Genomic DNA, 27,786 nt, shown 5'->3' on the forward strand with positions numbered 1-27,786 from the left:
TTCATATATTACTGTTAATTTGTAGTATGAGTTTTATTAATGCAACTTGGCCAACGCTTTCAAGGGATTCCTATCTAAGCATTCTTAAACATGTTCATGTATGACCTTCTAGTGATGAATACTTTATATAGTATTCTGTGTAACGGTTTTGCAAAATAAAATTGAACGTGTAAACGTAATTGCAATATGAGCTAAAGATTGTATTCCTTTTTAATGAAACGCAAACACTTTTCTCTTTGGTTTAAGTCTTTGTGGTCTCCCGTCATTACGTTCTGCCATTAAATTATTTAAAGTTATTTTCCTGAATCGCAACCAATTCACCCGAGTCTGTAGATTAGTTTGGAGTTCTTGGTCACTTGGGTACGGCGAGACCTGTAACAAAAGTGTTTAAATCTGTAACAAATTATTTTTATTTTGTTCTGATGTTATCCAACAAGTAATAGTCTGCTAAATTGAGACTTAGATAAATAAGTTTTATTTAATAAGATTTATGTTCTACCTTTTTCGTTCTATTAAATATAATCTAACTACAATGTTTTTTATGTTTTCGGTTACTCCCTGAAATGGGCACAAACAAGCTAAAAAAGATATTAGCACCATCGTATCACTTATTTATTAAAGATACTAAATAAGAAGTGATCAAACAGGAGTTTTTTATTCAACCACTGACTATTTCATAAGTATGCCACACGGACTAATAGGTAAGGGTTGCTGTGGTGAACAAACTTTTTCTGTATTGAACAAACTTTAACCTGACACTTAAATGTCTGCATGAATAAACAGAGACTATATGCTTTATAACTCGAATACCATATGAAATCAGATGAATGTGGCGTCGCAAAAGTTACGCGTGTTTGATACGTTATACTGATGGCGTTATCAGTATTTGGACCGTTCTAATTTGTGTTATTGGTCAGTGGTCTGATAACCCGTTAAGTTGAATGTTATGTCACTTATTTCATAGATAGATTTGTTATATGCAAAATAGTTACTGTGCTATTGGACTTTTTTTTACTCATGTCGTATTTTGTTATAAAAACAAACCTGTGATTTTAGTTTCTGTAACATATTCGGGTCCACGTGTTCTTTGAAGAACTTCTTGTTCAGAAGAATACACTCTGCGCCTGCGCTGACCAAGGTCAAGCTTGGTTGACTCTCGATCAGAACTTGCTGGATTCCCTTTGCAAATGAAATGAATCAACAGTAAATTATATACTTTTAAACAGTCTCAAATCAGATAGAAAAATGTTATAGACTTTCTGGACACGTTTGCCTTTTGTGTATATGCATATTGTTAAGTGGCCGTTTGAAAGCGTTATGTGATTTGATAACAGGAACCAAACCCTGCTTCTGGGTAATATGTGTAAAGCCAGCAAAATTGTTTATCTTTTTACCAGAGCAAATTCGATCTAAAAACATTCGCTCGTATTAATTTAAATAGAGAACGAATGCTTCTTAAGCATACGTTTATACTCGATATGAACGATATAACTTTTGGGGCCCTTGATACTGACTGTTTCTATTAAAGTTGTTAAAAAACACTTCTAAATAAATTAATATAATGTACGTGTATCTTTCATTTCAAATTAAATTGTGTGAGAATATCGCTGAGCTGTTTTGTTTTATGTTGCGCTTTGACATGTGAAGGTTTCATAGAAACAAGACGTTGCATATCGATTTGTATTAACTCATTTCTAATTGAAATTATTGCAGGTTTGGTCGTTCAAAGGGTCTTATCCGTTTTAATTGTACACTATTGCTGTGAGTGGTGATGCAGCTTTAAATTGCTCTTTTTTGTTTTCTTCGTTAACGGATCGAGCGCGGCTTCATGTAACCTTCGCATGTCTTCCATGAATATCTGAAAAATTATTTGTTTTATGGCGAAACAATGAGTACGATGTTATCATTTGTTTTGTCGCTAGTTTGCTAAAACGTTGATATTTCCATTAATTATTCAAATACTTCCTTGCGTTTGGGTTTCTTGATTACATGTTGTAATATTTATAGTTATCTCGGTTGCAATGCTCGATGAAGACGTTATTGTAAGAAATTGTTTTCGCTATTCCCATATAATGTATAACGATAGAGAAGAACACTTGTATTTATTGTTCTTGCTGTTTCCGAAAATAATGCAAAAGATCTGTTTATTAGAAGTTTGAGATATTTCATGAGAGAAATATGTTTCTTTTTAAAACAAATTTCTCATTGTATCTTCCTATAACTTTGACTTGATGTATGTCCAAACATTAAAAGAGATTTTATTAAAGAATAAAATAGCGTTAATTAAAAAAGCTAAATTAAACGGGAAATTCGATACAACGTTGTTTTATAAAAAAAAACTTAAATAATAAAGAGGATGATATATATATATATATATATATATATATATATATATATATATATATATATATATAATAAAGAAATCTTTATATTTGTTGATATTGTTTACCGAATCAGACATGACGAAGTGCATCGTTCCGAAACAAATACTGCATAGTCTACGTTTGATAAATGATAAAGACAATGTACATATTTAATTATATATACAGGTTTCGATAAGTCCATAATGTGCTTTTACAATACGTACGAAAGCCTGTCCCTTTGTCAGTGTCTGTATGAGAACAAACTCCGGGTCTTTATCTGCTTCCGTCATCTCCCTTTTCTGCAAAAATACGACATAGTATTAAACTACGTGTCCATGGTGAGCCTTATATATTGATACAAAAGGAAGAGTAACTTTGGTCATTTTCCTGTTAAAATATGAGCCTTGTTATTAGAAAACTGGACTTAATGCACGTGCGTAAAGCGTCATCCCAGATTAGCCTGTGCAGTCCACACAGGCTAATTAGGGACGACACTTTCCGCCTAAACTTGATTTTCGGTAAGGAGGGACTTCCTTGTAACTAAAAATACCATAAAAGCAGAAAGTGTCGTCCCTGATTAGCCTGTGCGGACTGCACAGACTAATCTGGATAGACACTTTATGTACATGCATTGAGCCCAGTTTTCTCAGAACGCGGAACATTTCCAAATAAGATAACACTTAAGCCAGAAATTGATCGACTCTCAAATCGTACAGAAACCAACGACATTTTTAACTTTGAATATGCTTTAAACAATTTTTTCTTTGAATATTCCCTAAGAAAATGTATTATTCTCGATTGATTGATGTTTGTAACGATGCAGTATTGCATACTTTTATACATTAGCTATGTAATTATTCTACATACACGCAGGTCTAAGGTCACACATTCATATAAATAACGGTTCTCATTAAGCTGACACTGGTTACACAACAAACTGCAAGTTCCAAAAAATAGAAACAGTGTGCGTTAAGAATGAATAGCCCAAAACACCACATGTACATCAATGTCATATGAAAATGAACTTAAAATATGTGTCCCTATTTGATGGTGAAGTTTGGTGTTATCGTTTTTTTGTAGCTTTTTCGTTTTATGAAAGCGTTATTTAACTTATTTTAAAGTTTGTATTATATTGAAAAGAAACGCTTATCATTGTGAGTGATTTTTTTTAATATTTAGTTGAACCAAAATGTGATTTTGCAGTCAGTATATGGCTTCGTTTTTATCATAAATTAACAGCCAATAACCTCTCTATTACTTGTAGGTAAATACCAACATAACATGACAAAATAAAGAAAAATAAACGAAACATAGGTTTTCATAAGATTCTGAAGGGTAGAACACTAATTATCATTTTTACTGGTTAATCCAAATGCTTGCATCACGACTTACGATACACTGGCACATGTTTTTTTTCAGTTAGACTGATTCATCAAAAGCAAAGACAAAATAACAAACAATCTGTAAGCAAAATACAAGGTTTTTAAACACAGCAAACAGCAGATATCCGACAAGTAAAACCCTGACACCGCCAATGGAACTTGCATAAAAACCACACGTGAATTATAACGCCTTACCACGTCAGTAACAAACACATTATGACGTGTACTGAGCGCGTGCGGATTAACGTCAGCGTTGGGACGCAACCGCGGAGAGGGTTTACCATCCGGAGTCTGAAGTCGCTTTTCGTGTTCAGCATTCTTCAATCATATTTTATGTTAATGAAATAATGAGTATATTAATGAAATTTCAAGGAGATATAATTCTTGTCTAAACAAATAACAAGGAAGACGACTTTGTTTCTTTTGTAATTGCAGGCTCAGACCATGTCTCAGTCAATGGAATCCATGTTCAGAGAAGGCTATAGTAAATTATCTGAACTAAAACAGTTCAAGACTTTCAATGTTGATTTGTTTGATAAAGGAAGATGTCACAGTTATGAGCATTCAGCTTATCTTACAGAGACCATGTTTGCATTACTATGTATGCATTCAAAGTCACACATACTATTAACAAATATTTGAAAGTACATTTACAAAAGAGATGAATTGACATACGTCTAATATCAGTGAGTAATGGGCTCATGTAGTGATGAGGGAAGCAAACTGAATACATCTTGGTCAAACACGACTACTGTTACAGGCCCGTGCGAGTTGGAGTTTATGTACATGCAGTCAAAATTGCGACATGATTTTTGCCATCGTTCAAGATCGTGAATAATATACCGTTGTCCCATAATACTATATGTTAGTAGGACACAGTTTTATTTTATGATTAATACAAACAGAATCTGACTCAATGAATGGTATTAAACATTTATTTTGCACCAATTTTTAAGGACTTGTATTCAATAATTTTCCACTATAATCTCAAAGAAAAGCTGTTTAAATAAGATACTCAAAACTTGTCTAAATTAAAAACATATTTAATTATTAAACACATTGTTATCGTACCAAGCAAAACGTATCTATATGAGTCGCGTTATGAGAAAACTTGGCTTAATGCATGTGCGTAAAGTGTCATCCCAGATTAGCCTGTGCACTCCGCACAGGCTAATCAGGGACGACACTTTCTGCTTTTATGGTATTTTTAGTTTCAAGGAAGTCCCATTTGACCGAAAATCTAGTTTAGGCGGAAAGTGTCGTCCCTGATTAGCCTGTGCAGATTACACAGGCTAATCTGGGATGACACTTTACGCACATGCATTAAGCCCAGTTTTCTCAGATCAAGGCTCATATTCAGAACGAGTTTGCGTAATTTAGACCTGAAAAAAATGCTGTCAGATTAGTAATCCTGTATAAGTTCTTTTTTGTCATTTCTTGACAAGTGATTGTGTGATATCAATAGAAAAGGAAAATCCTGTGATATTTTGAAACGGATATTTGTTGTTATGATTCATTAGACAACTTCACCTGATGGAAGCGCGTCAATCTCGAAATGTCACGCGTGATAAAGGGGGATTATTGCAGCGGACATCCGCGACAAGATGGTATTACGTTGTCTCTTGAATATTTTTATAATTGACCGTAGTTGGAAAATGTCCCTGATCAACTTATGTGCGACTCATCAATGATATACATGCACATATAGAAGTAGAATAAATCCTGAACGTGCTAAGTCAAATATATACGATAAAACTAAGCAATTTTTTATGATATCGAATTCGAAGATAGGTCGGATAATGAAACATGAGACGTTCATTTGCGAAACAAACCTAAGAAATACTGTTAGCGGTTACCAACTTATCATCGCCATATTATATCAATACGAAAACAATCTGGAAAACTATTTTTTGAAAAAAAAAATTGTCAATTAATATGGAAACAGCAAAGAAATGTGTATGCTGTAGTTTCAACGCAGCTTTATCTTTTGGTCATGATCAAACATGATGTGGTTTTAACAAATTTAACCCATTTATGCTTAGTGGACTCTCCCATCCTTCTAAATTTGATCAATTTATTTCCAACATTAGGTATGTCTAGTATATTTATTTCTATATTTAGAATATTTCTTACAGATATTCCTTTAAGCAAACAGCGCAGACCCTGATCAGATGCTGCATCATGCGGCGTCTGATCTGGGTCTACGCTGTTTGCCAAGGCCTTTTTTCTAGACGCTATGGGTAAATGGGTTAATATAGTAGTTTAGAACGTTTGTATTGCATAAGTTCTTCGTTTGTTTTAACTGTAAGGTGAGAATCTACGAACCTTCAATCTGGAGGCTTTCTCGAAGTCGTCCACGAGAGTTCTCTTTCCATCAGCCATATCCGGTGTGGCAGACGACACCTCAATGCTGATGTCGCTCGTCACGTTGGAAACGGAGGAAGTAGTTCGAGGAGACGGGTTCTTTACCTGGAATCAAATTAGCCTCGCTCGGTGAAAACGGGGTTTAATGCATGTGCGTAAAGTGTCTCCCAAAATGAGCCTGTGCAGACATATCAGAGACGACACATCTGACTATACTAGACGACACATCTGACTATACTAGACGACACATCTGACAATACTAGACGACACATCTGACAATACTAGACGACACATCTGACAATACTAGACGACACATCTGACAATACTAGACGACACATCTGACTATACTAGACGACACATCTGACTATACTAGACGACACATCTGACAATACTAGACGACACATCTGACAATACTAGACGACACATCTGACTATACTAGATTTTCGCTTAGAAGAGACCTCCTTTAAACGAAGTTAACCCATTAATGCCTAGTGGACTCTCCCATCATTCTAAGTTGGATCAATTTATTTCCAAAATTAGGGATGTCAAGCATATTTATTTCTATATTTAGAACAATTCTTACAGAAATTCCTTTAAGCAAACAGCGTAGACACAGATGAGACGCCGCATCATGCGGCGTCTCATCTGGGTTTACGCTGTTTGCAATGTCCTTTTTTCAGGACGCTAGGCAAGAATGGGTTAAAATAAACGATGAAAAAGGCGTTCGTTATTTGTATGCACAGTACCGGGGTATGTGCACGTGATTAAAGTACCGATAAATAAGATCGGTTAAATCATATGTAATTTTATTATTATAGAGCACGTTTCACACTGTTTCTGTTGATAAATGGGACACGTTAAGTTATGGTGTTTCGTTTGTGAACAAAACTTTATATTATGATTATCTTTCGTTTGTAATACACAATTAAAAAGTACAATATAATATTATACTAAAAATAGCATAATGAATATTTGCAAACATAACCAACATAACATGACGTTGTTTCATTATATTGCAAATCAAACACACTAGTTATCAAGCGGTAATTTATTTATTACCACCATTAATTGCAATAGTTATAATATATGTTCAAACGGTTTTAAACGTAGTTGCTACATGTAATTACTTACAAAATAATAAGTAATGAGTATAATAATATACTTTATAAGATCATACAAAATTTCGTTTCAAATACAAAATTATTCGCATAATGGGTGTAACATTTTAAATATATCTTCTTGAGCGCAATATCTTTAATAATAACTCTAAACGTGGTTTAACTACCAGAGCGGGTCTGAGTACCGGACGCCGCCGCGCCTCCTTCGCGGACGCTGCGGCTCGCTGTCGGCCGACGGTGGCGTGCTTGGACTGACCGTATGTGGCGAGCACGCCACCCTCCGCCGTACGTGGCCGGATAAGTCGCTCCACGCGCTGCATCAGCGGAAGTGCCAACAGATTCTCCTTTTCTTCGTGCGTTCCCTGAGATTAAAGTAGGAAGAATAGCTAATGAAACATTACAGCGGTCGCTCTTGAAGTTTTGAAAGCTTCCGTTTTAAATTGCTTTAATAAAGGCACCGTTTTAAATTGCTTTAATAAAGGCAATGTGCAACAGTGTGAGCAGTCATATGGCATGCATATTGTTTACAAAATGAGTTTATCAATATTTCATACACTCCATCTCATTTTTAGAACCAAGCGCCGACGCAAATTTTATTGTAAATAACTGAAAAGGTTATGGCATTTGGGTGAAAATCAAATATTTTTTTAAATGAAATAAAAAACGCATTTTGCTATTTTTTAAAAACTACCTTAAAACTATAACAGTAGTCCAAGTCGTCATCGTCGTCGTCCTCCTCGGGCTCGCTATCTGGACACAGTGGCGGCGGCAGATTGACGTTGTTGTACATGGCGTACCGGTGGTACTCCGACTCCTGGCTCATGAAACTGTGGTAGCCGTCCACGTGCGCGCGCATGATGTGGTTTCCGGTCCGTTGGTTGACCGTCGGATAGCATTTTTTCAGCTTCTTGTACACTCGAAGAGAACCCTTAAATAACACGTTTTATCGTGGTATTTTATTTTATTTACATACAATACGTATACTATAATTTAGTTTTATTGAATTTGATAGTTTAGCTCCCCTGAGCACAGAAGCTGATGATGAGCTTGTGTGATCAACTTTTGTCCGTCGTGCGTCGTCCCACTTTAACTTTTATCTTGATGACACTCTCGAGGCCACATGCTTTGCCCATTATTAAAAAATGTGAAAGTATAAGTCCCAATGATAACTAGGTCGAGTCATCAACTGGGTCATGTGTTGTCTAAAACTACGACCATATGCCCAATGTGTGAGAACTCATTTTTGGCCAATCGTAAAGAAACTCGTTCGGAACATGTGTGCTAATGATGTCTCAGCCGTGTTTTTCGGTTCATTAAAAAAACATAGCCACCAGAGTTCGGGCTATTTTCCTCCACATAGCTGCAATGAAACCTTGTTAACACTTTAGACGCCAGATTTTTCCGATCTTCGTGAAACCTTGTAAACACTTTAGAGCCAGATTTTTCCGATCTTCGTGAAACTTGCTCAGAACAATCTATTTGTGATACATCAGCAGAGTTTGAAAACACTTCCAGTCGGTTGCAAAACATGGCCTCAATGTACGAGGCAGTTTTCTTAATATGTCTCTAGTGAAACTTCTTGTAAACACTCTAGAAGTCACACTGTGTGTTCAATCTTGAAGCTTGCTCAGAACATTTTTTTTAATGATATCTCGGTCGAGTTATCTTATGTGGCTTGTTTGAAACAAATGACTTCTCTAAATGTCACATTTAACCCGATGAGCATGCAACTCGCACAGAACATAATTATTTCGTTCCGTCAGTATCAGGTGAGCGAGATGTGCCCTTTGACCCTCTTGTTTATTCCTCCACCAGTTGTATCTTTTGTAATTTAAGCTGGCCTAAAAGCTTATAATACGAAATGCGTTGCGTCTTTTTCTCGATGAATCTGTTTAAATCAAAGTGTGTTGTTCTGTAAGTATCATTGCATCTATTTAAACATCTTAATGGGGCCTTTTCACAGATTTTGGCATATTTTGAAGTTTGTCATTAAATGCTTTATATTTATAAATGTAAACATTGGATCTTAAAAGCTCCAGTAAAAAAATCAAGAATAAAATTTAAAAAAGGAAAAAAAGTAACCAGTGACCCCCGGAGACCTGGAGTAAGTCTGAAGTAAAAACGCATTAGCCCTCTCGGCTATTCCGCCGAGTATACACATTTCAAGTATTTTATACCTTATATAAGCAATCTTCGTAGTTTCGTAAGTTTAAACTACAACAACAGAACTTTCCAAATTATTCAATCGTTTCGCGTTGCGACGCTTTATAATTTTTAGGTTTTCAAATCGTCAAAAGATACATTGGACTATGGTAAATGTTCAGTAATACTGTTTCCTCACAAATATCATAACTAAAACGAAATTGCGAATCTGAAACAACTTTTTTCAATTTTGTAAATTTACCAAACCGTAAAAAGATCCCTTTAACATAACAAGCAGATAACCGACTGAAAATCTAAGTTCTTATGCTACTAGCATTTGCAAAAAGGCGACAAGAGCTATATGCCAAATACCGTCAGTACCGATTTAACGATATAAATCCACTCGGATGTATTGCTGTCCTTCACCATCAACTTGCCGCGACTGTAAAGAAGAATGGCAAATATGTGAATGTTATTCGTGTAATCTCTCAAAGCGCACACTCTTATCAATCCAAATGATAAATATGAGCTGTGCGAAAAGTGTTGTTCAAGATTGGCCTTGCAGTCCGCATAGGCTTATCAGGGACGACCCTTTCTGCTTTAATTGTATTGTTCTTGAAAATGAAGTCCCTTCTTAGCAAAAATCCAGTCTATGCGGAAAGTGTCTCCCCTAATTATCCTGCGCGGACTACACAGGCTTGTCTGGGACGACACTTTACGCATATGCATTAAGCCCCATTTTCCTATAGCGAGGCGAATATATTTAACTGCATATTGAATCTCCATATGAATAGATACTCTCCTTTGAAACCAGTCAGAGGCTTAACCTAGTTACCCTGGGTTCGTCTATACTCCTCTTCTGCATTTGTATTGGTAACTTATTATCGTTAACAATTTATAAATTACAATACAGTCAAATGATGTAGAAGTTTATGCAAATTACTTACCCGAAATAACAAAATTTCATGGCTTTTGTGTTGTCCTTCAATATTTCTATAGGCCAGTCTTTCAGGAAATATAATGACCTAAAGCGAATAAGCAAGACATTGAAACATTGTCAAAGTCATGGAAACCCATACCAAATATTGTTAAGTATGTGAGTCCATGCATCTCTGATATGCTTCTATAAAAAATATATATCAATAATTATTCACCTTCATTTAATTTAAAATTCACATTTTCAAACGATTTTTAACACTTAAAGTGTGATGCTTACATATCTCATGATTTATAATTACGTTATATTTATTAAACGAAGTCATGGTTAAATGTTCGTAATAAGTTACTTATACAAATGAATTAAGCATTGAAAGAACACATTTGTAGTCGAGTGAACCGTATTTTCTAGAGTTGCAACACCCAGTGCGCGTGTTCCCATTCAGCTCATTTTACCTTATAAGTCGGGTCATTATATGAAAAATACCCTATCAACCACCAAATAATTACTTCAAACGGTATTTTAATTGATCCTGGTAGGATAGAAGGTACTTAACAACATATCAAAAGTCTACGAAAATCGGATCTCAGAAAAGTTTCTTTTTTAAGATGGCCGCCAAGATGGCTGCCAAAACTTATAAATACTTATAACTATGACAGTATCTACTCAAATTTGTTTGGGGGAAATATTAGTTTCTGGCGGCTATCTTGGCTCTCATTTTGGCGGCAATCTTGGAGACAATCTTGACAAGAAATATCTTTAAAAAAAAGATATACGGCGTTGATTGTGGTCGATGTTTATGAACGATCAAAAGTTATCTCTATGAGATAAAAAGTAGCGGATGCCGTTTTTCTGCGCAGTTCTTAGCTACATCACAAGCAAATCAATTACGGGGTGTTGCGCCAGATTTCGTGGCTTATTTTGCTTTATGTGATATTATTACTCAGATATCTATATTTACAGAATAGAAAAACACAAGAAACATGAAAATAAACGAGTGCATATAGGTCAGCCGGCAATACTCGAATCTTATTTAATTGCATAATTATAGTATAGTGAATTATTGTGCTCATGCTTAATAAACTGGTCTAAATGGATAAATATTTCTAATTAATTTTATCAAAATTGGTCCTTATCATGCAAATGTTGAAAACATATTAAAAATCGATGATTGACATACCACAATAATATCGCCGAATATCTTTATTTAGTATCCTTCTGATCAAAACAGACTTCAAGTGCACAAAGTTTACGAGACGGCGTTTATATAAAGATTTCTGCAACTGACCGCAAACTGACCTTGATACCTTGCGGATTGGAATGCAATGCATTAAAGTTAGGTAACAATTCTGCTGCTGAAACGACGGCTTGTTAACGCCAACTGTACACGACTAAGGCAACAGCTGTGCCTAAAATATTGATATATCGACAAAGCGACTAAACGAACTATTTACTCCATCAGACAAAAATAGCATAGATTCCATTTTTTTCCTTCAATGAAAAGATCGCAACCCCTTCTGCGAACTCCGGTGATGAACTGTATATAAACTCTGACTTTCACACACTGGCCGCGAATTGACCCGAAACCTCGCGGGTTGAAATGCAATGCAAGTAAGTACTAAATATGAGAATATAGCCTTTAGTATAAACGCTTTTGCGCTGGTAATTCTCTGAAAAAAAAATGATTGTAAAACTGTTCTATCTATTGAGCCTTTTCATTAGAGATAAAATTGTTTCATGCAGTAAAACAGTGTTACAAAGACGCGGATATGTTTCCAATGTTCTGGTGTTATACTCAAATCAGCCAATGGAATAAATGAAGTGTATTCATTCGTACCTAGCCGCGGGAAATTTTATTTGAATATTATTGGACACTTACAAAGGTCAAGTCAGGGTGAAAAGCTGGCTTAATACAGCTTACGCCGAAAAAAAGTGTCCGGAGATCCGATTTCGGTAAACTTTTTATATGTTATTAAGTACCCTCTACCCTACCAGGATCAGTTGAATAACTTATGTAGCAATAAGGCGGGGGGGGGTCAAGCTGTATATTGACCTGACTTCGCATCAACAACCCCTAGGAAAGGGGCAATTAGACATACTTCATGAAGTTGTTGTGGTCCGGATCATTGAGGGTCTTTACTCCACCTGCCATGAAAATGTTTTCGTAGGTCTGTAAAAAACGAAAGGAAAATGCAACCCTTGAGTACATACTTTGAAACCACCCCGGGAGACATTGCAATTACTTTGTAATCGTGATAACGTTACCGTGTTTGAATGTAACCGTTGAATAATGATTTCCATACTAATATGACCAAGGGGGTAATCACGTGATAGTCAAGATGGCGACGTCCATGCCGAGACAGTTATTTTTCGCCGTTGTATACCCTGTATTTCTTTTGTTAAATTTTGAAATAACGCTCACTTTCCATCTATATCAGTAAAAAGGTGAAAAGCTTTCATTTCGTATCAAAATTCGCTTAATATCTCGACTTTACTCCACGCAAATTTTCTTAGTTTAGCTGTATTTAGGTCATCCCGCTCAGAAATTGTGCAGCGAGTAAAGTCGAGATATAGAGCAAATATTAATGCAAAATAAACGCTGGTAACTATCTTGCTGATACGGCTGGAAAGTGAGCGGCATTTAAAAAATTAATACTTGTAATAAGGATATAAAACGGCGATCAAATACTTGCCTCGGCATAGACGTCGCCATCTTGACTATCACGTGATTACCTCCTCTGTGACATGCCCATCACTTACGTCACAGTCGATCGTCAGGAACTCTGTATACTCCATGGTTATCACTGTAGACTGCCGCGGTATTCTCTGGGCTATGGCCAACTCCTGGAATTGGACTTTATTTACGGTATTGGTACGAAGTCTGAACATGAATATTAATAAATAATGATAGATAGACATTCCGCAGGTCCTATTTATAAAAACAGTTATTTTGGCCGTTTTTGAGATAACTGATTGAAAAACTGCTAAATATTAGAAATCAAAAGGTCAAAATCGCTTCAAGCAAACATTCGATCGTTTTATTGGAAATATAAATTGTTGTTTTTCTAGGTGGGGGCAGTTTATATGATAATGATCTTTAAATAACTTTCATATTTTTCTCATTATAACGGCTTCCATGGTTATCTATGATATAGCCATGATATAAAAAAGCGAAACAATTTGTTCTTTGTTTTCACACAAAGCACGTTATTTTATAATGACATCCACATGGCATACAAGCAAGCAGCGGCTGAAACTGTAAACGCTAAAAAAAAGTGCGGCCACATCCTATGTTTAGAAAAAAAACATGCGTGCGTGTGCAGTATTTCCAGCCAATCATTTAAATATGATGACTTACCGAACACAGAAATAAATGGAATCTACTTAGAAACTCTACCATTATAAATAACTGAATTACATCGTGTGTTTTGTTATTTTGAAGATCAATTTTCTAATTAATATTTTTAAATATCAATTGCAATCAAAGTATAGTTGAATACAGATCTTTTTTTTTTAATAATGCAGGTTTACATGATTTAGCATTTGCAAAGTCGACCAAAGTCAAAAGGTATGAGATATTGTAAAGCAGAATATATCTAGCCAACACTTGCAAATCACTCCGGTGCGTTCCTTGCACTTACCTCAGCCTAGATAATACCAAAGTTCAAAGAAATTAGTTACAATATTGAGCACCCATTCATTATATATACATATATGATATTAAGATGTTACAAAGACCTGACAATGAAGTTCTAGATTATCAGTAAACTTAAAATTAAACGGAATATTACAATATTCCCTGGTACTAACCACATTAGTAGACATTTATATTAAATGTCTACTTATTTGGTTAGTTCCCGGGAATGTTGAAAGATTACTGGGTATGTTTCTTATATATGTACTGTAAAACTGAAAAACGCTCAAAATAAGATTCGATTCTCAAATATTATATAGTTATGTCTCGCAATTTTTATGGTTTAAATATAATGTATACAATTTAATGTGTTATTTTGACTTGTATTGAGATAATTAAATAACAATTCCCTCATATTATATAATATCTGTAAGAAAACGTGGCTGTAAAATGGCGTGTTAAAATTATGCGTTCACATAGTTAAATGTATGTGTGATTTATAACCAAATTAGATAGGTCCACAAAAAAAAATAAATAAATAACATAAAATAAATAAATATAATAATAATAAAAATAAAATAATAAATAAATATGATAATAGAATAAATATAATAATAAAATAAAATAAAACTCACTCCGAAGTTTTCTCCTCTTCTTAAAGTCACCCTTGTTTTTGCATAGGGCTCGCCTGTTTCTATGGTGGCAACGACAACTATAAAATCACCAAACACAATCAAAACAAAATCTCCTCGGACAAATTAATGGGACCTTTTAACAGATTTTGGCATGCATTGAAGTTTGTCATTAAATGCTTTGTATTGATAAATGTAAACATTGGATCTAAAATAATCCATAAAAAAATAAAGAAAGAAAAAATGCAACCCTCAACTGGGCTCGAACCACTAACCTCTGGAGCAAAAGTCTTACGCTTAGACCACACGGACGTCCGTGCTCATACAATGAGTGATGTATTTTATACTTCATATAAGCAATCCTCGTAGTTTCACAAAATAAAACGACAACGACAGAACTCTCCAGATTATTCAATCGTTTCGCGTTGCAACGCTTTATAATTTCATGTTTTTAAATCGTCAAAAGATGCATATAATGGGTATTTTAGTGTATGGTAAATGTTCATTATTACTGTTTCCCCAGAAATATGATAACTACAACGAACATTTGCGAATCTGAAACAAGTTTTTTTTTATTTTGTCAATTTACCAAACCGTGAAAAGGTTCCATTAAAGGGAATGTGTCATGACATAACTTAAAATGTCATAGTTGTATTTGACATCCAAGGACATCTTTGTCTATCATCTTAGTATAGTTTGTCTAGGTATTCGTTGAAAGACTCTGTTTGTTCACAATTTATTTTTGTTTCGTTGGAAAACCCTTTTCTTTTACAAGCTACTTTTGTTAAAAATCACTTATTTTTTTACAAACTCTTTTTGTTTACAAGCTATTTTTGTTAACAATCTCTTCTATGTTTACAAGTTTTTTTGTTTACAAGATTGATGCTTTTATCTAGCGATTATTTTTAATTAAAAAAAAACAACAAAACATTCCGAACATACAAAGTCAACGTAAAATTGTCATTTTTAAGCAGTTTATTTTCTTTAGAAATACCTGTCCCGTGGAGTATAAAGTAGAAGAAAACTGGAGATTGTCCCTGTTTTATTATAATTCGTCTTGACCCAAAGCTGCAAAACAAAGGCAATTTTAAATGTAAAAGGTATGGTTAATGATAATGATTAACGAATAAAGGTGTTAAATGCGATTTATATTGAAAATCCAAAGTATGCGACGATTTCTCACACTTTAATTAATTTTAACTTTCGTTTCGCCATACATTTTTTGTAAATACAATACTTATTTTCCATACAAATTTTATTGTACATAAGGAATACGTCGTATTGTTTTAATCAAATAAACATGTTATGTTATATGCATGTGCAATAGGTTTCTGCGCAGTTATATTAATAATTTTAGTTACACAAATGTTGATATTATTGTTATGATTGCCCTGTTACGACGTATGTTTGGACGCAATAGACAATACTTAGTGAACAGTGTGTCAGTTTCCTTCTTACACGATACCTTTGGAACATGCCGTGTCTTGCAAGTGCCTCTTGCATCCGTAACGGGTAATCCTCAAAACACTCGTTACCCCGTAGAGCAATCATTGCCTGGCAACATACATCACATAACGACATCAAAGAAGATGATGATGATGACGATGATGGTGATGATGATGATGATGACGACGATGATGATGATGATGATGATGATGATGATGATGATGATGATGATGATGATGATGATGATGATGATGATGATGAAGATGATGATGATGATGATGATGATGATGATGATGATGATGATGATGATGATGATGATGATGATGATGATGATGATGATGATGATGATGATGATAATGATAATGATGATGATGGTGATTATTATTATCATAATTATTATTATTATTATTATTATTATTATTATTATTATTATTATTATTATCGTCATTGTCATCGTCGTTATGGTTATTTCAGAAATAAATTGTACGTATACGCTTCCTGGTGTAAAGAACTTACATAGTACACCTCGTCTGCGGTCCTTTGATCCGGGTCCATAGACAGGATGCGCACCGACTCCTGGGGCATACGCCTCTGAAACAGAAACATTATGCACCACGCTGTCATGTCTGATCGCTAAAATGTGTATTGTAAAATAAATATGTGGTATAAAATAATCATATTTTTCATTTAAAAAAATCTGAATAATTTAATTATGCACGCTACCAAGTCACATTTATGTTTTGCCATTTACTCACCTGCTTGAAGGATTTGACCGAAACAATGTGTAGTATAAAATATTTGTAGTATAAAACAAATTGTTATGTTTTTCATAAATGAAATACTGTAAGTACTGAATAAAGTAATAATTCTTGCAATTATTTTACAAGGCATGACAATATGCGGTCGCTTTGTATTAATGTGACATTCTAAACACCATTTTTATTTCCTTTTTATCTTTCTTTGAAACGATGTATTTGTAGTATTACCTTAAACGCATGTTGTTCTTGTATATCTATTTCAATGACGATGAGCTTTAAATCAAAATAAACTACAATGTACCCGGTATTCTGTTGTGTATTGTAAACAAAAAAGAAACGCGTTTGCTTATGATTGATATGTTATGCGACAGCGTGCAGATGGTATGACATAAAGGATAAAAAACACATGAACCCTTACAAGTCGACTATGAGTATATGTTCCGCTACTACTAGTATGAATTGTCTCGTGACGACGCATACCGAAACAATTTATTTTTGATTGTAACAGTGATTAAGTATTGCGTTTGTAACCGTTGTTTCTTCGTTCCGTATTTTGCGTAAATATCTTACACTTATGTGAATAAACAATTACTTATTTTATCATGAGTGATTTCGCGATTTTTATGCCCAGTGTGTGCCTGTGTGTTTGGTGTGAAGTTTCCCAATGCATACCTGTTTGTTTGATTTAGATGTAACAGCGCATACCTGTGTGCTTGCTTTGAGTTTAACAGTGTGTACATGTGTGTTTGCCTTGAAGTTTTCCAATATATACCTGTTTGTTTGCTTTAGGTTTTACAGTGTATACCTGTTTGCTTTCTTTGAGTTTAACCGTGTATACGTGTTTGCTTGCGTTGAGTTTGACAGTGTGTACCTATTTGCTTGCTTTGAGTTTAACAGTGTGTACCTTTTTGCTTGCTATAAGTAAAACAGTGTGTACGTGTTTTATTTGCTTTAAAGTTTCCCAATATATACCTTATGTTTGCTTTTAGTTTAACAGTGTGTACCTGTTTGTTTGCTTGAAGTTTCACTGAGTGTACCCGTTTGGTTGCTTTAAGTTTAACAGCGTGATCCTGTTTGTTTGCTTTAAGTTGAACTGCGTGAACCTGTCAGTTTACTTTAAGTTTAACAACGTGAACCAGTTTGTTTTCTTGAAGTTTAACATTGTGTATCTGTTTAATTGCTTGAAGTTTATCAGTAGCGTGATTCTGTTTGTTTGCTTCAAGTTTAAAATTGTGTACATGTTTGTTTGCGTTTAGTTTAACAGTGTGTACCTGTTTGTTGGCTTTAGGTTTAACAGTGTACATGTACATGTTTGCTTGCTTTAAGTTTAACAGTGTGTACCTGTTTGTTGGCTTTAGGTTTAACAGTGTACCTGTTTGCTTGCTTTAAGTTTAACAGTGTGTACATGTTTGTTTGCTTTAAGTTTTAAAATAGAGCATGTACATATACCTGTTTGTTTGCTTTGAAGTAGGACGCTTTGAAGTCGATTGCATTATCCCCCGGTGTTCCGTGCTGTGGGGATTCGTTGATCATCTGGAACTGCTGGTAGAACGGGTGGGTCTGGGACACCCTGAGGCAACAAAGTGGAACAAAAACTCTTTTTGATATGAGCCCTGCTATAAGAAAACTCGGTTGAATGCACTTGCGCAAGTGCCGTTCCAGATTAACCTGTGCAGTTCGTACAAGCTAATCAGTGACGACTTTCTGCTTTCATGGTATCTTTCGCTAAAATAAAGTATCGTCTTAGCAAAAATCCAGATTATTCAGAGAGTGTCGTCCTAGAATAGCTTGTGCGGATGCTAATCTGGGGCCACATTCTACCAACATGCATTTAGTCATTTTTCACATAACCTGGCTTATATTAACCTGTATTTATCGTAGACTTGTGTGTTTGAAATCTTACAGTTTTGTTGGTAAATTCATTTAATTACATTTTTTTTAATACGTAAATATAAAGGTTTAGCAAGAGCCAAATATTAGGGAAATGCAGTTAGTTACTTTGTTGGTATGTAAAATTATGTTTGTACACAAGAAAACTAAATGTTTTGCCTTTGAGTTTACGCTCACGGCGCATTTAAGAGTAACTCTTAAAAAATATTGTAACCGTGGGACTTTTTATATCGTTAACGATATTTGTACAACTGTTTTCATATAGGTCTCCGTTTTGTAAGAATAATGCATGGTGTCGTAAAAGTTCTTATACCGTAACGTTGTATACAAACCAAACCATATACATGTACGACCCCATCTAGGAATACTGAGCTAAGCATGTGTGTTAAGTGTCGTCCAAGAATATCCTGTGCAGTCCGCACAAGCTAATCAGTGACAACACTTTCCGTTTGTATGGCATTATTTGTTTAAAGGAAGTCGTTACTAAACAAAAATCTTGTCCATGCGGAAAGTGTCGTCCCTGATCAGGCGGAAAGTGTCGTCCCTGATCAGTCTTCGCTCCATGCGGAAAGTGTCGTCCCTGATCAGTGTCCATGCGGAAAGTGTCGTCCCTGATCAGTGTCCATGCGGAAAGTGTCGTCCCTGATCAGTGTCGGTACGGTAACTCATTTTAACGTCGGAACTCATTCTCTCGCAACCATAGAATTTCTTACACGTTGACGGAGTGCCTAAGCCACCATCTCCTCAATAGAATGCTGAAGTTGAAAATGAACCTCATCTTCTCCATCAGGTGCTGTGAAAAAGAAGATGATTGGAATAGGTTTAATCCATGTGCATTAAATGCCGTCTCAGATAAGTCCGCATATGCTTATTAGGTACGACACTTTTCGCACATGCATTTAGCCCTGTTCAGTCTTCAGGGATTTTAATTGAAGCACAATACTGCTTTTATGCAAGCATTTTGCAATTCTGTCACTTTTGACTCCTAAATTCCTACATGTTGTCTGCCTCGCTTCATTTTGAGGCAAATGTTACAATGAATCTAGCAAATAATGTATTATTAGTTTATTTTTACTTAAACCATGCATGCCTAGTGAACTCTCACATCCTTCTAAATTGGATAAATTTATTTCCAAAATCCGGTATGTCTAGTATATTTATTTCTATATTTAGAATATTTTTACAGAAATTCTTTTAATCAAACAGCGCCGACCATGATGAGACGCCGCATCATGCGCGTCTCATATGGGTCTACGCTGTTTGCCAAGGCCTTTTTTTATAGACGCTAGGCATTAATGAGTTAATGTTTCACAAAGCAACATTTTTAGAGCAATCAACACATATTCAGAAATAAAATGTCTAGCATCTAGTATTTTGACCACTGGAAATTTGACCTCTGAAAATTGTATTTAGCCCATGAAAATTTCCTTTGATCCTGAAAATTTCTTTTGACCCCTGAAAATTTCATTTGACTCCTGACAATTTAAAGAGTCATCTGACACCTGGTTTTTAAAAGCTATTGAAATCTTGGTTGTTGTTGTTTTTTTTCGGTCGTTTTCAAGTTTTTTTCAACCCGCTTAAGCGCAACGTTTCAATATAATATCTTACTTTCTCATATTTCAGTGATTTAGATGCGAAAGCCTGTGCTTATCCTAGCGATATCTACATAACCAGAACAACTGTCTAAATTGTAAAACATGCCTCTGAGTAAACATGCTGATTTATGACTCGATTATTTAGTATAATGTAACCTTCAGGTTCATAACATACCCGTCTGTGGATTTCCTCTCGTACCGCCATGTTAAGCAACGTCGAGTTTTCTCTACTCTTTTCCGTCTCCCGCGACACTGTACTACCGATCGTCTTCCGTAACTGCCGGCTCCCGCGTCTGATATCACCGGAAGAGATCTGGCTGATGTCGGCGAACGTGCTCCGACGCATTTTCTGCGCGCGTTGAGAATCCGGTGTTAATCGACGTTGCGAATCCGGTGTTAAACGACTATGGTTTTGTTTCCCATACTTAGTGAAATCCTATGGTGAAAAACATTTCAGCATACTATCAAAACAAGGTGATCGTCTAATGCAAATCATTCATACAATTATTGACGAATACTTAACTTCATTTTTATTGATAAATTTCTGGTTCCATCATCACGTGCTTAGACTTACGTAGACATAACAGACTTAGAACTTACATAAATACGCCCAGCACTTGAATATATTCAGGCTACCACTGTTGATTATGACATGAACACATTGTTCTTCAAGAATAGCGATCTTGACAGAGGAGGCTAATTCCACTTTTGACTAAAAATTCATGCAATTCTTGAATATTCCAATTTGAAGAATATTATTCATTCTTACTCTTAAAGGGATATTTTCATGTTTTGGTTAATTGACAAAATTAAAAAGAAAATTGTTCCAGATTCGCAAATTTTTGTTGTAGTTATGATTTTTTAGAGGAAACAGTAATACTGAACATTTTACATGCTCTAAAATATCCATTATTATCGGCATCTGTTGACGATTTAAAAACCTAAAAATTATAAAGCGTTGCAACGCGAAATGATTGAATAATTTTGAGAGTTCGGTTGTTGTCGTTATATTTTGTGACACTTCGAGGATTGCATATATCAAGTAAAATAATACATCACTCATTGTATGAGCACGGTTGGCCGATTGGTCTGAGCGTTAGACTTTTACTCCAGAGGTCAGTGGTTCGAGCCCAATTGTGGGTTACTTTTTTACTTTCTTTAATTGTACATGTATTCTTGTTTTTACGGCAGCTTTTTAGATCCAATGTTTACATTTATCAATATAAATCATTTCATGACCAACTTCAATACATGCCAAAATATGTGAAAATGTCCCTTTAAGTCTAAGAATCGTTTAATGAATACGGGCATAGGTTTAAAACGCAAAATCAAAATCATATGCCCGCGGCCCCAAACACAACATATTGTTAAGTTCTTCTGGTATTATGACGCATACATAACTTTGACCATACTATAGATGTAGTGTATCATAATACATGTATAACAAATTGACCTTTACCTTGCTGCTGACGCTAAGTTTTACTATTGTTGCGACTGTCTTCAGTCCGACGCGAGGCTTCTTGTTGGAAGTGGAGAGACCAGAAAATTGACCGCTCGCGGGTATAGCGTCCCGAGTAAAAACGTCACCAATATCAGTACTGGAGGTTCCGGGCACCGGCGTCCTAGGCGTAGAACCTGGCATATAAGTGTATCGTTTGGTATAAATGCATGTCCGTCTTTGCTGCTATTTAAGAAGTTATTGTATAAACGATATTTGTGTTGTTTTGTGTGCGTGTTTTAACCTTGCGTGTTTGCGGGATAATGCCATAGTACACACAAATTGCTGTCATTTTGACAAACGCTGGTGATTAACTCTATTTTGTATGCTATTGCCGCATAATTTTGACAAAAATGTATTCATTAATAAGCCCAATCCTGCGAGGGTCAATGGTAATTTTAATAATTTTTCAACATATTTACCAGTGCTAATTACACCTATGCAGGTTAACCCATTTATGACTAGCGTCTAGAAAAAGGCATTGGCAAACAGCGTAGACCCAGATGAGACGCCGCATGATGCGGCTTCTCATCTGGGTCTACGCTGTTTGCTTATAGGAATTTCTGTAAGAAATATTCTAAATATAGAAAAAAATATACTAGACATCTTTGGAAATAAATTGATCCAATTTAGCAGAATGGGAGAGTCCACTAGGCATAAATGGGTTAAAATTGATACTACCAAAGCGTCATATCTGACAACCTTGGCATTTGAATCAATTTAATCGTTTTAAGTAGTGTGCGTTTAACTTGTAATACAATTTTATATACTGCACACAAGTTATTAGACGATAATCGTGCCATATTCTAGCATTATTGAATTGTATGTCACGGTAACGTTAATATGCGTACAGTTCTTGATCGTGTTCAATGAGTAGATGCATTCAGGATTACGGAATCAAGAAAAGCAAATAGTACATCTTGACAAAGTTGTATATAAGCACGCCTTGTTACTTAAACCGAACCGTACATAAAAACCCACTAATACTAAAATCGCTCCCTATTGTACATAGTACAATACCGCGATGTGTCTTTTCAAATACGATTTAATGCACAAAGGTCTAGGACTTTATCTTTCGGTTCATCTGATAAAAAGTCATAGAATTTAACTTTCTACTCTAAATTGAGAAGTATCTGTACATTTGTCAGAGTTAATGAAGGGAAGTTAACTTAGGTCCACTTCATATGACATCGTCCGTTTAACAATTTATTGTAACTGTCGCGTTTCTTTGTATGGACCATTTATTTCGGTAACAACAAACTAATAATGAATAAGTTACTTTTGGGCATTTTCAACACGGCGATATTTATTACGTAGTCACCCGTTGAATTACATAGAAACTATCGGTAACAATATAAGACCCAAGTAGTAGCAGTAGTAGCAGTAACAGTATTATTATTATCCCCAACCATAGGCGGAGGGATATTGTTTTGGCGTTGTCCGTCCTTCCGTCCGTCCGTCCGTCTTTCCGTCCTTCCGCCCGTCCGTCCGGCAATTTTGTGTCCGGCCCGATATCTTGGAAGTGCTTTGGCGGATTTCATTGAAACTTGGTATGAGTATATATATATATTGATAAGAGGTGGATGCACGCCAAATGGCATTGTACACAGTCTGTTAATAACGGAGTTATGGCCCTTTGTAGCTTGAAAAAAATGCTTTTTTGTGTGTCCGGAGCCATATCTTGGAAGTGCTTTGGATGATTTCATTGAAACTTGGTATGAGTATATATATATATGGATAAGAGGATGATGCACGCCAAATAGCATTGTACACCATCTGTTAATAACGGAGTTACGGCCCTTTGTATCTTGAAAAAATGCTTTTTTGAGTGTCAAATATAACACTATTGTGTCCAGAAGCATATTGGCGGGGGATATCAATTCAACGAATTTGCTTGTTATTATTATTATTAGTAGTAGTAGTAGTAGTAGTAGTAGTAATAGTAGTAGGAGTAGTAGTAGTAGTAGTAGTAGTAGTAGTAGTAGTAGTAGTAGTAGTAGTAGTAGTAGTAGTAGTAGTAGTAGTAGTAGTAGAAGTAGTAGTAGTAGTAGTAGTAGTAGTCGTAGTACCGGTAGTAGTAGTAGTAGTAGTAGTAGCAGCATCAGTACTAGTGTTAGTAGTAGTAGTAGTAGTAGTAGTAGTAGTAGTAGTAGTAGTAGTAGTAGTAGTAGTAATAGTAGTAGTAATAGTAGTAGTAGTAGTAGTAGTAGTAGTAGTAGTAGTAGTAGTAGTAGTAGTAGTAGTAGTAGTAGTAGTAGTAGAAGTAGTAGTAGTAGCAACAGTAGAAGCAGTAGCAGCCGCAGCAGTAGCAGTAGAAGAAGTAGGAGTAGCAGTAATAGTACTAGAAGTAGAATTAAATTTGATTAAAAATTATCATAATTTAAACGTGTTTTGTTCAAACCTTTTCTCAATGAACGCACGAAACATTTATCTTGTTTAGTTTATTAAATAACCCTTCTTGAACCAAGCGACAACGTCACCATGGTTTCGGCCCATACCCCGAGATTACCTGTAACGCTGTCGTCCAGATAAAAACTGACTTCTTTTGAAGACATCATTTTCGGCGATTCCCGAGCGTTGGAATCTTTTAACGCCTTTTTACGAAGCAGTGGCGACATTGACACATTTTCATTAAAACCCTTTGCAGTATCCATGACAACGGTTGTAATCCACCAGAATTTAAATCGTCGTTCAATTGTACCCAGAGTTGTATCATTCACCCATTGGTATGATGATATTGTATTACAAGTCAATGCGTTCTAAATTAACGTTGAAGATGTGGTGTTGACACATATTACACACTTGTATTATCTATTTTTATGTTGTGAGGCAGAATACAAAGCTATTAAAGCAAACTCACCACTGTATGTCCTTGCCCCGGTTATCAAAGAACACTGTTGTTCAAATTGTTAAGATTTTACTTACATCTTCTGTATAACTTAATGCTTTTCCATCTTTATTTGTTCTTATCAACATTTAAACAGTACACGAACAAGTCATACGTAGCCTATGTATGCGGCTTATGTTTTGATTCTTTTACTCCGTTTTTTTGTTAAAACATTTTGATGATTTGTCGTTGCAAACATATACAATAATGTGGCATACAGAACTTAACCCTTTATGTATAATATGTCCCTCTAAAAACCGCGCTTAACAGCTTTTATTATATTTCATATACTGCTTTTGTCTGTTTTATTCACGAAAAAATCACATAAAACAAACCCCACGGACATAAATATTGAAATTTAAATAACACTTTATAAATACAAACATTTAATTTACTATCCGACAAACATTGCACAGTTCAACACAGGAATTTAAATGAATCAAACAATAAGACGAAATACAATACCTATAAAAACAAAAGGCCACTTTTGTGTTCTTACCAGCCGATTAACTTTCTTCAAAACTGTCTTCTGTCGGCGCGAAGGAAAAGCTGATGTACAGGGCATTCATGATTTTCCATTGTTAATGTACGTCGTTAAAGTTTATACATAGTTTCAAGTGCGTTTTACCTTGTCAAAATGAATTGTAAACATTGAAAAGTTTATTGTAAGCGGTGAGTTGGTACAAGAGTAATTAACAGTGGAAAGTGGCGTTTTGTTACACTATATATATTTTTGTAACAATTATTTTTTCAAGTTAGTACTTCGAGTAATGCGTCTGTTTTAAATTATTCACACGGAGAACTGAATTACGATATAATCAAGTAAACAAATTTCATGAATTAATTGCTGCCACTTCGTCTAATTGCAAATTATAATGATGTGTACAAGAATTAACGGACCCTGGTTTTCCGTTGGTATATGACATCTTCAAAAGAACACATTTACTGAAGTCGGACCGCTGATACCTTTTTCAGTTTCAGTTCCTTAATTACTTGGATGTAACGTTCAACTGTATATTCGATGTCCTTGACTTAATATGTGCGACTTTTGTACTGGCAATCATAATGCAATCTTTGACCAATTTATGCCTAGCGTCTATAATAAAGGCCTTGGCAAACAGCGTAGACCCAGATGAGACGCCGCATGATGCGGCGTCTCATCAGGGTCTGCCCTGTTTGCTTAAAGGAATTTCTGCAAGAAATATTCTAAATATAGAAATAAATATACTAGAAATCCCTAATTTTAGAAATAGATTGATCCAATTTAGAAGGATGGGAGGGTCCACCAGGCATAAATGGGTTAAGAACAATAAAGAAGTTGTATTTTTGTATTTTTCGTAATAGAACAGCTTTTAAAAGACTATTTTTGTCCTTGTCTTTTTTTGTAGTTTGACACTTAGAAACTGGAAATGACGTTTGGCTCATCAGAGATTGGAGAATAACTACCGAAGAAATTTAATTTCAAATCCCCACACAAGGTATGTGACCGGACCTGGAATCAAATCCGCGATCCTCTGCTTTGTAGCCCAGCGCTCTGGCCATCGAGCGTTTTTGAGAGATATTCATAAAATTAATACAATGAAACAATAATTGCTGTAACATGTGTACATGTTTAAGCGTTTCAAGTTGCGTTCTTGAATGATAATTCATTTTTCGACAACTATTGTCCAGCATATTTCTGCACGCAATATCCGTACCAGTAAAGTTAAATATTTTCTATATAAATAACCATATATTCTTTATTGAAAAATGTGACAATTACAGTATTGGAAAGTCTTGGCCTGTGAATATGTCCCTTTAATTTATTGAACAAGATAAAATATATAAAAATAGTAAAGAAATGTCGGTTAAATTGCATACATAAAACATCACTTATACTGGTGCTTTTATGACATAAGAACATAATTATTTAAGTGTCATGTCTAAAATATACATAAAACTTACCTACAACGTTTTATGTTTTCAAGCACACTTTACTGGTAATGGCGACGACACTTATCTCACAATATCACAAGTTCCTCGTGCGTGTACCTTTCGCGGTCGACTATCTTTCAGATTCACTTTTTTCCAATCTTCTATCTTGATCGTTAATCAGCGGGCAATATAAACGGTGAAATCAAGACGAACTCTGTAAATTCATTAAGCAAACAGTCTACGGTAGATATTGTGTTTATCTTACTTTTAAGGATTTACTCATCTGACACCGTCCTTCCGAGTTGAGGATTAAGACGTGCTTGATATAATAGCCCCCGATAGCCTGTCTTCCTGACGGAAAGTTGATCAAATATTAGAACAACTTCTTAAGGCAAACTTGCTCTTAATTATATTTTAATATACATAAAACGAGGTTCTATTGATTAAGGACATTGGATAATTACGACGCGCGTTGTTCATAATTCATGTCTTATGACAAAGCGCTTATCTTATTGAGAATTTTTTGCTGTTAATCTGTCACTTTAAAGACTCCGGATTTCACAAGTGACAATAAATGTTTCTTGTCTAGATATCTTTTTTGTGTATAAACATGCAAAGCATTCATGCATCGATGAGCTTTTCTTTCTTCAACGTCAGGAGATAGCCATAATGATCACGCGTTAGTTTACATAAAGAAAATAATTATCGAGAACAAAAGAATATGTTAAGTGCTAAAAAACAATGTGTTCCGACAACTTTAACACCCATTAATGACCAAATTATTTGTTTTTGCAATTTTATTAAAAACTGTAAGGAACTATAATAATAATGCTATTAAACAACTTTATAATGATATGCACTATTGGAATATCATTGCTTTATGCAATTTTAGTCATGTCACAAATTTGGGACGCCAGACACATAAGATATCCATATTCGTATATATTCCATCTTTCAGTAATGACACATTTACTTCCAAATATGCACGAATGTATGTTTTTCTGCATGTTTATGACAATCCAATCACCTGTCTATAATTTGTGTAATATATATCTCCACTTATCACTGGCGATGAAATGCTTTGAAACATCTGTCATAGAGTCCAACATTACACTTCACGCAGATTCGGGTTGACATTCCGCCACAAAAGGCACACCTTCTCTGTATGTTATTTAGCGCAACGAAGTGGTCGCGCCTGTCTTACCTGACAGCAGCCGGTACTCTGC

General features: G+C 35.1%; 1 protein-coding gene across 4 annotated transcripts; it reads right to left on the bottom strand.

Moving 5' to 3' along the window:
- On the bottom strand, positions 1-27,786 carry LOC127831379 (uncharacterized). Of its 4 annotated transcripts, none has more exons than XM_052356368.1 (20): positions 26,595-27,786; positions 21,721-21,896; positions 20,437-20,697; positions 19,380-19,459; positions 18,226-18,346; positions 16,535-16,609; positions 16,038-16,126; positions 15,567-15,640; positions 14,576-14,652; positions 13,067-13,150; positions 12,406-12,476; positions 10,317-10,394; positions 9,751-9,811; positions 7,919-8,155; positions 7,395-7,589; positions 6,071-6,214; positions 3,941-4,063; positions 2,588-2,662; positions 1,045-1,179; positions 1-372 (listed from the first exon to the last, which is right to left on the bottom strand). In XM_052356368.1, the coding sequence occupies exons 3-20, from the start codon at positions 20,605-20,607 to the stop codon at positions 211-213; spliced, it is 2,052 nt and encodes a 683-aa protein (XP_052212328.1). In that variant the 5' UTR covers positions 20,608-20,697; positions 21,721-21,896; positions 26,595-27,786; the 3' UTR covers positions 1-210. The 4 variants fall into 4 exon arrangements, with proteins under 4 accessions (XP_052212328.1, XP_052212327.1, XP_052212325.1 ...); XM_052356367.1 differs by having other exon boundaries at positions 26,591-27,786; XM_052356365.1 differs by lacking the exon at positions 26,595-27,786 and adding an exon at positions 25,112-25,226.

The sequence above is a fragment of the Dreissena polymorpha genome, chromosome 5 (assembly GCF_020536995.1).
Source record: "Dreissena polymorpha isolate Duluth1 chromosome 5, UMN_Dpol_1.0, whole genome shotgun sequence".
In the NCBI taxonomy this organism is placed as follows: domain Eukaryota; kingdom Metazoa; phylum Mollusca; class Bivalvia; order Myida; family Dreissenidae; genus Dreissena; species Dreissena polymorpha.

Excerpts from the sequence above, each read along its gene's own strand:
- LOC127831379 (XM_052356365.1), bottom strand. The coding sequence starts at position 25,211 with ATGCCCTGTACATCAGCTTTTCCTTCGCGCCGACAGAAGACAGTTTTG. Across the intron at positions 21,897-25,111 it reads GTGGCCTTTTGTTTTTATAG|GTTCTACGCCTAGGACGCCG; the intron begins GTATTGTATTTC and ends CTTATATGCCAG. Across the intron at positions 16,610-18,225 it reads ACTTCAAAGCAAACAAACAG|AGGCGTATGCCCCAGGAGTC; the intron begins GTATATGTACAT and ends TTTCTGTTTCAG.